Below are 12282 nucleotides of genomic sequence, written 5' to 3'. Positions count from 1 at the left end.
ACTATTTTTAGGGTAATTGTTCCTGTTACTTAATAAACCTTTTATTTGTACATATTTCTCTAACCTACTCCCGATCTAAGGATTCTTCTGTATAACTGCATAAACCAAAATTAAAGAGCTCTCAAACTACTAAAAATTTACAAATGACATTTTAAAATCTTATTGACCTCATGTCCATAATAAGTACATGATTTTCTTCAATATTTTTCTTTATTGTTATCCTTAACTGAATTACCAAGTTTGGGGATTCATTCCAACAAATGACATAATGTGATTTTTCTTGCTTCTATTTTGTTAGGTCCTAGATTGTAATGAACAAATAGGAATTGCATAAGAAAAACAGGAATTCTTTTTTGCATCAAGGCACTATATGTTATGCCTGGGTGAATAATATACATGTCATACTTGTACGACAAAGAGCACTTATTCACTACATTCTGAAGCTTGTCTCTTTGAAATTTAGCCTAATAGTCTCTCTCTGAAACATTTAATTTTAGTATCAAGCCATCATCTGCTCCTTTTTGCCATCTCTGACTGCCATTAACAGTGTAGCTTGTCTCTGTTATGCATAAAGCCGTCTTCGGCATCGTCTAAAATACTGAATCTTCAGTTGAGCAGCGAATGCCAAGCAAAACAGTGTGGCCATGATAAACTCATTCTAAACCAGCATGGAAGTCAAATTATGCCAAACTTATCAGAACTACTTAGCTGACAGAAGAACTCAAACCTACAAATCTAACTAGTCACTTAGAAAATATCCAGGAAGATAGTTTGGTAGCTTTGCGACCTTGCAATTCTGTGGTTTACTGACCTCCAAGCAGGAAACTGTATATTCCCATACATTTCCTGATAATAAATACATCCATGAACACTATGTTATGCAGGAACAGCAACTTGGTTACCAGTAATTAGGTTATGTAGTATTCTTGTATAAGTTTAACCTTGAACTCTGAATTACTCAGAAAACAAAGGAAAATATATATGAGCTAGAAAATAAATTAGTAATCTGCTCAGACAGAAGTCAAAAACACAAAGGTCCACAATGTGACACCCAGACTCCTATTAAACCAAATGCCAGTAATAAGCACTATAGAAACTATTTTAGAATCCATGCAAACTGTTGATGGATGGTGTTTGTAACACGTGAATAGAATAATTCATTCTTCTACCAAAGCCACAGCTTACCCTCTAAACACCCAGATGCTATTAAATCAAATGCCTGTAATAACCAGATAGAAAGAGTAGCTTAAAATCCACACAGTGTGGGAATTTAACGATGTCTTGCAAGGATCCTACACAAATAAGCCTTGTTTAGCTTTTACGAATTTTGGTAGATTCAAATTAGGGAACTGGGATATGGTCAAAGGATTACCCACTGAAATGTCAGCCCAATCATTTTATTATATGGTCCTACAAAATTTGAGATTTCATTTAACCCTTTCATCTATGCCGTGAAAGGAGCAGATTCCTGGATATTTATCAAATTTGTGATCTAATTGGAAAGAACATGTGACTGTTAATCAAAAGGCAGAGGGTTTGGGGGGGGGGGTGAATAGTATTTGTTAAGCATTTACTACCTGCTAGGCGCTGTACTAAGTACTGGAGTAGATAAAAGCTAATCAGACTGGACACAGTAGGAATCCCACCTGGGGATCACAGTTTTTAAACCCCATTTTACAGAAAAGGTAACTGCAGTGCAGAGAAGTGGAGTGGTTTGCCCAAGGTCACACAGCAGACAAGTGGCAGAGCCCGGAATCGAACCCAAGGCCTCTGACTCCCAGGCTCCTGCTTTTACAACTAGGTCATGTTACTTACAGTTTTAGACACAGTAATCTGCTCTATGCTACCCTCCTATATGGCCTTTGGTTAGTCCTTTAAACTCTCTGTGCCTCAGTATCCTCATCTGTACAATGAGGATAAGATGAGAGTAATAATAATAATAGTGGCTTTTGTTAAGTGCTTACTATGTGCCAGGCACAATACTAAGTGCAGGGGCGGATACAAGCAAATCGGGTTGGACACAGTCCCTGTCCTACATGGGGTTCATAGCCTTAATCCCCATTTTACAGATGAGGTAACTGTGACACAGAGAAGTTAAGTGACTTGCCCAAGGTCACACACAGCTACATGGTAGAACTGGGACTAGAATCCAGGCCCTTTTGACTCCAGGCCCATGCTCTATCAACTAGTCCAGACTGCTTCTCAGATGCCTGCTCTAACTTTAAAAATGTGTGTCCTGTGTGAGTGAGGGAATGGGTCTGATGTAATTATCTTGTATCTATCCTAGTGCCTAGATCATAGCATATAGTGGATTATGAACTACTGGGACTCGTTCAAACTTCAGTTAGAAAATTCACCAAAAATGCAGGGTGAATATGGTGACTATTTTTCACAAATGAAAAATAGGAGTAATGACAGTTTTCGTTCCAAACCAGAGCTCAAGGTAGCCTGATTTGGTACTGTGGTGGCCATATGGCAACACTTGGACCTCGAAGTTCAAAGAAAAAGGATAATAACTCCCTCCTTACAAAAAAATCATTCCCCTGAAACCAAAACAGCGTTCCACAATTAATCATTTCCATCCATCACCAGCGTCGTCATTTTTTGAGTGACTGGATGCAGAGCACAGTTCTAAATGTTTGGGAACAACCAGTATAATTTGGGAAGCTTTTTATATCTATCATGTGCATCTACAAAAAAAGAACCAAACTTTAAAACCACATTACATGCCCAGTAACATGCCCAGTAACATTAATCAGTTATAGGTGAGGAAGTGGTGGCCACACTCTGACTAATGACAAGTGTGCATATTTAATCTGGCTACAAAAGATTTTTCAAGCAGAGGGTTGCATATGCATGACGATGCTTGTAATGTGAATAGAATAATTCATTTTTCCATCAAAGACACAACTTATCCTCTGAATTTTGTTATCTCTTCCCAAAACAGGACTGAAGGTTGAGTTGTTTTGGTCAATAGAACTGGATGAGCTAAGCTGAGAGAGAAGCTGTGAAATCTGACTTTTTTTTTTCTGGTGCTACAATAGTTCTCTGTCTCTTTGCCATTCTGAGCATGAGGGAAAATGGACAATGGAGGCTTGGTGTTTAAGACTCAATGATATCAGCTTCTTTCTAAAGCTGGCATTCAGCTCTGATCCTTCGCTATTCTTGAATAAATGATCTTTAACTTCAGAAATGGCACTCCACAGATACATACAAAAAAACCAGCAAAGGTGGTAGAATCAATGTCTCCTTTAGCTTTCATTGCCTGTAAGCTCACTGTGGACAGGGAACATGTCTACCAACTCTGTTATAGTGTACTCTCCCAAGTGCTTAGTACATTGCTCTGCACCCAGTAAGCACTCAATAATTATGACTGATCAGCCAAACCTTAGGATTCACCTTTTACTCTCCCAAAATGTGGGGAAAGGAACATTCCTCTTGCAATTTTTGGCCCTCTTCTTTCTAAATCCCAGTATTTTGACTCTGCCTGGGTCCCTATTCCATTTCATCCGTGGTAATAAAAATGTACATCCCTCTTCTCCCAAGACCCAAAAAGAAAACGTTGCCATCCTCTTAAATTGTACTCTCCCAAGTGCTTAGCACAGTGCTCTGAACACAGGAAGCACTCAAAAAATATGATTGATTGATCAGCTAAATCTTCGGGTTTGCCATTATGGCCTCCCAAAATTTGTGGAAAGGAACATTCCTCTTGCAATTTTGGGTCATCTTCTTTACAAGTCCCAGTGTTCTGACTCTACCTTGCCCCTTATTCCATTTGATCTCTTGTAATAAAAATGTACCTCCCCCTTCCCCCATGACCCAAAAAAGAAAAACAATGCCATATTTTGAAACCAATATCCTCAAAATATACAAATGAGAAGATTTTCATTTATTAATGATATTATTTTCTCCTTGCAGATAGAGTTTAGAAGTTTGATTGTAATCTCAAAAATTTATACCTTCCCTTTTCTCATTTGGGAATAAAAAAAAATTAAAACTATGATTTCTCGAGAAAGTTCATCTTGCCTTTTTCTTTACCATGCTTGAGAGCAGTGGGGAAGAAGCCACTGGAAAATGAACAATTGAAGATAGCACAACCATGTTTTGAGCACAGGAGCCCTTTTACAGGCTCCTCCTCTGTCTCGCACACACTGACAGTGAGGGCCCCTCAAGACTCAGGTCTGGGTCCCCTTCTATTCTCTCCCTACACCCACTGCCGTGGCTTCAACTAATATCTCTATGCAGATGACTCCCAAATCTACATCTTCATCCCCAATCCCTATCGTTCCCTGCGATCTCACATTTCCTCCTGCCTTCAGAATACCTTTATCTGGATGTCCCACCAATACCTCAAACCAAACATGTCCTAAGCAGATCTAAAAACCAGGCTTTCTGTTTTAGAATTCCTTGTCTTCCCACCCCAACCCTGACCCCACCCCCCCATCTTTCTCACCACTGCAGACAAAACCACTGTACTCCCTATCTCCCAAACCCATAACCTTGGTGTTGTCTTCCACTGGTCTCTCTCATATCACCCACATATTCAATCCATCTCCAAATCCTGTCAGTTCTACCTTCACAACATTGCTAAAACTCATCCTTTCTTCTCCATCCCAAGTACCACTAAACTGATCCAGGTACTTATCCTACCCTGCCTTGACTACTGCATCTGCCCCCTTGCTGACTTCCCTGCCTCCTGTCTCTCCCCATTCCAGGCTATAATTTCTTTCTGTTATCCTGATCATTTTTCTTAATAAAAGTTCAATCCACATTTCCCCACAGCTCAAGAACTTCTAATGGTTACCCATCCATCTCCACATCAAACAGAAACTCCTAACCATCATTTTTAAAGTGCTCAATCAACTTGTCCTTACCTTACCTTTCCGATCTACTACATCCCAGCCCGCACTCTAGTGCCAGCTTGCTCACTTTGCCCTCATCTCATCTATCTTTCTGACACCTTTCCCACTTCCTCCCTCTCTATATACCAGACCACCACTTTCCCCACCTTCAAAGCCTTATGAAGTTCTCCTCCTAGATCTCTTCCTAGAGGCTTTTCCCAATTAAGCCCCCTTCTTCCCAACTCCCACTCCTTTCGGCATCATCTATGCACGTGGAACTAACCCCTTTGGGCATTTGGTATTCACCCCATCCTCTGTGTCACAGCACTTATTATATATATATGAATTATTCCATTTGTTCAATCATATTTATTGAACACCTACTAGGTGCAGAGAAGTGTTCTAAGCGTTTGGGAGAGTAAAGTGCAATAATAGACATTCCCTTCCCACAATGAGCTTACTGACTAAAAGGGGAGAATTAGTGTCTATCTCCCTGTCTAGACTGTAAGTTTGTTGTGGGCAGAAAATGTTTCTACTAACTCTGTTGTACTGCACTCTCCCAAGTGCTTAGCACAATGTTCTGCACACAAGTGCTCAATAAATACAATTGATAAAGGTTTTACATTTGAACCTGGAGCAGGCTAGTCGTGTCTGGAATATTTTTCTGCCCCTCTGGTTGGCATACAGATATATGTGAGTCTAAGCTCATTGTGGGCAGGGAATGTGTCTGTTACTGTTATATTGTACTCTCCCAGTCGCTTGGTACAGTGCTCTGCACACAGTGAGCCCTCCATAAATATGAATGAATGAAAGGGGAGGAAATAAAATGAACGATAAAATAAAATGTCTTAAGCCACTAGGGTACTAATTAATTAATAAATGTTTCAGTGCACTCAACTGAGCCCTTGTGGCCTGAAGAATTAACAATTTCCAAAAGTGCCTAATTCTCAAGGTACATTATACATTTGGGCATATCACACAACTCAAAAATCTCACTGATTTTCACCAGTCTTTGGGAAGTGTATGGATTATCAGATTTCTTTTTCCTGATGGAGAAACCCAGACCCTAAAATCGTCCAAAAAACACATTTTGAGACAAGGATGAAGCTTTTTAGGACTCCTAACTTCTAGTAAAAAGGTCTAACCATGGGGCTTTTCCTATTTTAAGGGGAAATATCACTGTTTACTTTGTTCTACACAAAGTACCAGGGAACAGCAATGCAGGATGGTGAAAAAATAGGTTGGGGGTGAGATCAAGATGGGAATGCATAGGAGGATGGAGATACTAAGGTTGTCAGAACTTTTTTTTTCCAAAAAGTAATTTTCCAGGGTTTTTCTTTTCTAAATTTACAGTTTTCCTTGAAGATTTTCTTGATGGGTGGTGGCACAGTGTGGAAGGCAGGAAGCAGGGAATGTGTCTGTTTATTGCTGTCCTATACTCTTCCAAGTGCTTAGTACAGTGAGCCTCAAGAAATATGATTGAAGGAATACAAGAAGCAGAGTGGCTTGGTGAGAAGAGCACAGGTCTGGGAGGCAGAGGACTTGGGTTCTAATCCAAGCACTGCCAGTTGTCTTCTGTGTAACCTTGGGCAAGTCACTTAACTTCTCTGTGCCTCAGTTACTTCATATGTAAAATGGGGACTCGGAATGTAAGCCCTTCATGGGACAGGGACTGTGTCCAATCTAACTTGTATTTACCTGGAACATAGTAAACATTTAACAAATATCATAAATAAAAGTATGATCCCTAAATAAAAATACAGTATTTTGTGGGGGGAATAAAAAGATGCATGCCTCATCCTTCTCCTTTTCCCTCTACTTTCCCTCATTCCTCTCTCTGAAGGGAGAAAGTGTTCAGTTCTTAGGCAATGATTTGCCCCAGCCCTCCCTGCTAAAGCCAAATGTTTTGTCATTTATTCAGACTCAGTAGTAATTCAAGCTTACCCTTGAAGTACAGGATAAAATTATCTCCAAACTCTAGGAAATTACTCACCAACAGCTCATAAGTAAAATAGTTCCCTGAAGTTTCACTAAGAAGCAGCCACAAGATCAATTAGAAAGCCAGAATATTGCAAGATAAATTTTTAAATCCATATTTTCCTAACAGAGAATAGCTGCTATATGCTAATATCCTGCTGCAATAAACTGTTATTTGTCCATTTAAAATGCATAGAGAGCATTTATTAGCAAATTTATAAGTCTATTTTTAGCAGGGCAGATCACTAGTGAGCTATGCTTAGAAGTGCTGTGCATTCTGTATTCTCATTTTCTCCAAGAATTTCTGGAAGAACATAATTACTTAATTTTGTGACTTTTTAATTTCTTACCTTCACAACAGTTTAGAGGGACACATTTTAGCAACCGTCAACAAATACCATTTATGACAGTCCCAATCCAATAAAAGTTAATGGAGTGCCAGACACAATGCAAAAAAGAACAAGAGAAATAAGCAAAGGAAAGAAAAACCAAAGTAAACGTCAGGGAATTATTTGCAAATAACAAAGGCAGAATAAGCTTTGTTTCACCGATAACATTGGCCGTTCCAAATATAGAGGGCCTTTTGAGCCCTTGCCATCCAACCGCCTGCCCAAAAATTTATATTTCATCTCCATGTGAGTTGCTACAGTGGGAAACTGGGACTTTTTCCCCACAGCATCTCAAAATTTAAAGGTTGTCCGTAATGCTTCCTGTTCATGTGACTTCACATTATCGCCATTTAAAACCGGTCTGTCACAACCAAAGGGCAAAAACAGGGTGCTCAGCACAAGCTGTTGGCAGTCAGGTTCAAAAATCTGGCTAACAAAGCTGTGGAATCCAGTGATTAGCTCAACAGAGACATGTGCTCTTATCCCAGCTGAACCCAGTGACTCATTCTTCAACCTTGATTCCACTAGGTAATCTTCACATTCTGCCTTCCTTAATCCAGCTCCAAAACTGAGGGTAAAAGCAGGCAACTCCCAGGAAAATTGGATTCTGTGCATGATCTGGGTTTTCAATCAAAGTTTGTCTTATATGCCAGAGCTGTGGCCACTGAAGCAAGTGTCTAAGTTGCTAGACTAAGTGAAATTGGAAAAGCAAAGCCTTGATTCCAATTAGCTCAGGAGCAGAAATCCCCAATTCATTACTACTCCGTACCTAAGTTTTTAGTTATCGGCATATGCTCTATGGCACTGGTTGAACAAAAGCAAGAAAAGCTTTGGACTTCCATTTTGAGTTCCACCAAAATGTGCTCAATAGAACTGAAGTCATAAATATTTTGGAGCAAAGGGATTTGTTTTAGAAAATCCAGGAATAGTAATGAGGAAAAGCCTGCATCTGCAGAATTTTAAAGGGGAGAGATTCTTGGCTCAAAAATGCTTGATAAACCTGTCAAGAATAAGTCACCTTAGTGTAAAAGATTCCCCCACAAATCTGCCAAGGTTAGCAAAACCTTGAATTGTCTGCTACAAAATTTCAATTACACTCAAGACAAAATGGTTGCCTAAAAGTGTGTCATCCTTCCAAGGGGGTGATGAGAGAAATAATTCCTTGGCATCATTTCTTGGCTCCATTTAATCTTGTATAATCATTCCCACCATTCCTACAATGAAAGTAAATCTAATTTTGCAGAAATTACTTATCGATGTTGAAAACTACCGATTTCTGTGCTATTGAAAAGTTGCATTGCTCAAGTTAGAAATCTAAATGATTAGAAAATAAAGGCATGGGCATCACGTCAATGAAACTGAAAAAATAATATAAATCTGCTAGACTTTCCAAGAACATAAATTATGGAAGTACCTTCAAATATTTTATCAAAAAAACTTTTCAAAAAAACATTTTAAAATTGAGTATCACTACGGCATTTATCCTGCAAGAACATTTGTTATTAGAAGCTCCTCAATCTGACAAAAGACCTAGGAAGAGACTGAGTCTTACAGAACTTCAGGGTGAAGCAACATGGCCTAATGGAAAGAATGCCATCGTTATCATCATTATTATTATTATCTGAGTTCCAATCCCAGCTCTGCCATTCGTCTGCTGTGTGACCTTGGGCAAGGCCCTTGATTATTCTAGGCCCCCATGTTGTTATCTGCAAAATGAGGATTCAATACCTGTTCTCTGTCCCCCTTAGACTGTGAGCCCCATGTAGGACAGCGACTGTGTCTGACCTGGTTAACTTGTATCTATCCCAGCACTTCATACAGTGCTTGGTTTATAGTAAGCCCTGAACAAATTCCATAATTATTATTACCGCTATTAGGAGGGGAAAGGAGGCTGGCTTAGCTGCCAAGGCACCAGAAAACCTCTGTTCTAGTGAATGAAGTATAAACCTTCCTTTCTGTAGGAGCACCCGGGGGCTTGGCTCCTCAAAAGCAGACTCACCACAGCTAACCTGCAGCAGTTTCTCCTTTCCCTAGTCAGACTTCTGGGCTCTGCATGAATACAGGATGCAGATCAACCAGCGCAGGAGCCACTTCTGCCTCCCAACTTGACTTTAAGACAGCTGTCTCTCTATATCACTCTCTTCGGGAGAAGTCACGTGGCCCATTGGATAAATCCGGGCCTGGGAGTCAGAAGGACCTTGATTCTAATCTTAGCTCTACCATTCGTCTGCTGTGTGACCTTGGGCAAGTCACTTGACTTCTCAGGGCCTCAGCTACCTCATCTGAAAACTGGGGATTAAGACTGTGAGCCCTGTGGGGGACAGGGACTGTGTCCAACCCAATTATCTTGTATCTACCCCAGGGCTTAGTATGGTGCCCAGCATATAGTAAAACACTTTACAAATACCACAATTATTATTATTTTTATCACCTATATAATCAGGAAACCAATTTCAAGGGGTCTACCACATGCCTATGTTGCTAACTGTACATACTATGTTTGACAGAAAACGAAATTTCGTCGTACTGTAAATCCCCTCAATTTACTAAGTAAAATGGACTGCAATATTCTTATATATTGGCTTGCCTTATTTAAATTGAGATATATTAATATGATATGCTATTTTTAAAAAGCTTTCATCGCTCACCTATTTTCATATAGGAGAGAAATGTGCACGGGATTGGACTGCAGTTGTGTTAACAAAAAGAGAGATGCTACTTGACCGCATTTGTATTTTATGCTTTTTAATCGGAAGCGGTTTTTTTTTTGTATACTACCTTTTCCAAGGTTTGAAATGTATAAAATCTAACCCAAAGTGAATCTAAGACCTTGAGAATTTTCTATCCAGAACTCAAAGAGAAAACTTCCAAGCTCTCTCGATGGGATGAATGGCTCTTTCAGGAACTAGTCCAACCCTGGTACCAGCATCCTTTGTTTCCTATATGTCCATCCTTTGACCATCATGTTAAGTTTGGTTCATTTTGGATTCAGAGCAATAAAAGGAGTTGAAAATCCTTCAATTCTGACAATTCATTAAACTTCTAAAACCGACACAATCATGAATATGCATTTCTAGTGTGGGCAAAGCAAGCATCACAGAGTATCATCATTTTCATTTACCCTCTAATTTCTAAAGAAGTACTGGGTAGGAGTTATGGGTCAACTCGATGGATCTAATAGCTTAAAACTAACAGGAAATTAACTTTCGCCGTCAGATACTGCAAACCGAATGCTTTTCTTTGGGTTTGCACAACTGTTTTATTTCACTCCCTCAATGTCAACAGCCCTAACAAAGAAGCCTTGCAACACTTACATGGGTCTACTGTTTATACATCTAAATGGACTACTGGCTCTGATACAGCTGCCCGTTATTAGGCCTTTCTTTGCAGTCAGATGGTATTAAAGCTAGGGGGCTAGATCAAGCTGACTAGAGGGGAATCTTTCATTAGAGACCCAACAGAATTTTTTACAAGGCATTATCGTTATTTGTTGCTAGTAATTCAGAATTGGTTAGACGCCATTAGACATGTTTATTTAGACAGAACTATTCCTAAATTAAATTGTAAGTTATCACCATAACAGTGCTGATAAAATAATTGTATTTAAGTTATAAATCGGGTACTGCGATCAGCTACAGAGTCAGCTTTTTTTTTTTTGAACACTACACTTCATGAAACGAAAATTGCCTTATAGAGAAAAGGACTTAATTATTACTCTGCTTCCTCAGTCTCCATGGTGACGCCACGCAAACAGCCTGTTCCCCTTCTGTTTTATTAGACCTTTCTTCCTCTCTAGAAAGCAATAAATTAAACCCATATCCATAATCCTGAAACAGTGTTCATCACCTGAACACATGAAACTGTTCTGAACAACCACCTAAAGCACACATATTGAATTCATTAGGAACTTGCGGGAGCTCCACGTTGTAAAGTTATATTTTCCTCAGATTTCTAACGGGCCTTCTCACCTAATATACGTTTGTTGTAGAGGGTTGACACTGTAGGGCCCCTCCTTCGGAAAGCACTGGGAGAACTACAAGTTAAAGTCGGTATTTCGACCGCCAGAAATCGGGTTGCGAAAATGATGCGCAGGGATAGGATTACCAACCGCAGGAAAAATGGAAAAAGAAACAGAGATCAGACATAGCAAGCTCAAAAAGCAGGATGATCGGCTACAGGTATCTGTTATCCTAGAACTAGAGTAGGGCTTTAGGCGAAGATGTACCTCGATTCCTCAGAAAAACTAACCTCAGTGAACGAAAGAAGCCGCACAGCCCGAAAGAGTGTGGAGTCAATTCTGAGGCTACAGAAGGCTGGAGGATGCTCTTTACTTTCCAAACCGCCTTCATTATAACCGAGGGCGATACGATATATAATAGTATAAGATAGAATCCTATTTGCAGTCAGCCGCCGCATCATTTTAGGATTTACCGCAGGGAATCTGTTCTTCATTTCCAGATTTCCCGTTTGGCCGTAAGGCACAAAACTGCCACGGGCTGGAAACTGGCCCAGCTCCCCCTTCCTCTCTTTCTTTTCTCTCTCCTCATCGTCCCCTCCCCCGCCCCCTCCCCCGCTCGCCCACTTCCCCGTCGAAAGCCGGGTCGGGTTACCTGGGCTCTCCCCGGCTTCCGCGGCAGTCGTGTCAGTGAGGATGCTGGGGTCACTCTGAGACCTGCCTCTCGGCAGAAAACAGCCCGTTCCTTCTTCCGATTCAGCCATGGGAGCTCTCAGGGAGGCACATGAAATCGTTGGGAGCTGAGGCGGCCAAGGTCACCACGGGGGAAGATTTTTTTTTTTTGAATTAACGAAAAAGAAGAAGAAAGGAAGAGCGGGAGTGGGAAGGGAAGGAGAAAGGGGAACGACGGGGAGGGGATTCGATGCAGCAGGACAATAGCTTCAGCCAGCTCCAACCAGCAGCATCTTCTCAGCAGTCTCCAGGAAACCACCATCCAGCAGCGGCAGGGATGCTTTGTTATTTATTCATTTTAATTTCCATTTGCGATTTTAAAAAAGTTCAATCGGGGGAAAAAATAACTTTTTATTTTTGATTTTTATTTCATTCTTCCTGGTCGGGG

General features: G+C 40.4%; 1 protein-coding gene across 3 annotated transcripts in view; it reads right to left on the bottom strand.

Moving 5' to 3' along the window:
• PHACTR3 (phosphatase and actin regulator 3) overlaps window positions 1-12282 on the bottom strand; it is a 163970-nt gene that overhangs the window by 134445 nt on the left and 17243 nt on the right. Inside the window, exon 1 of one of the 3 annotated variants that reach the window (XM_029070012.2) lies at window positions 11818-12250. The exons of 1 other annotated variant lie outside the window; for it this stretch is intronic. In XM_029070012.2, coding sequence (XP_028925845.1) covers window positions 11818-11926 — 109 coding nt within the window. In that variant the 5' untranslated portion in view covers window positions 11927-12250. Of the gene's footprint in view, window positions 1-11817; window positions 12251-12282 lie in introns of those variants that run through there. One more of the 3 variants, XM_029070016.2, reaches the window with a different exon arrangement.

This window comes from Ornithorhynchus anatinus, chromosome 8 (assembly GCF_004115215.2).
Source record: "Ornithorhynchus anatinus isolate Pmale09 chromosome 8, mOrnAna1.pri.v4, whole genome shotgun sequence".
Lineage (NCBI taxonomy): Eukaryota > Metazoa > Chordata > Mammalia > Monotremata > Ornithorhynchidae > Ornithorhynchus > Ornithorhynchus anatinus.
The sequence above is the reverse complement of the archived record's forward strand: the minus strand, read 5'-3'. Positions and strand labels throughout refer to the sequence as shown.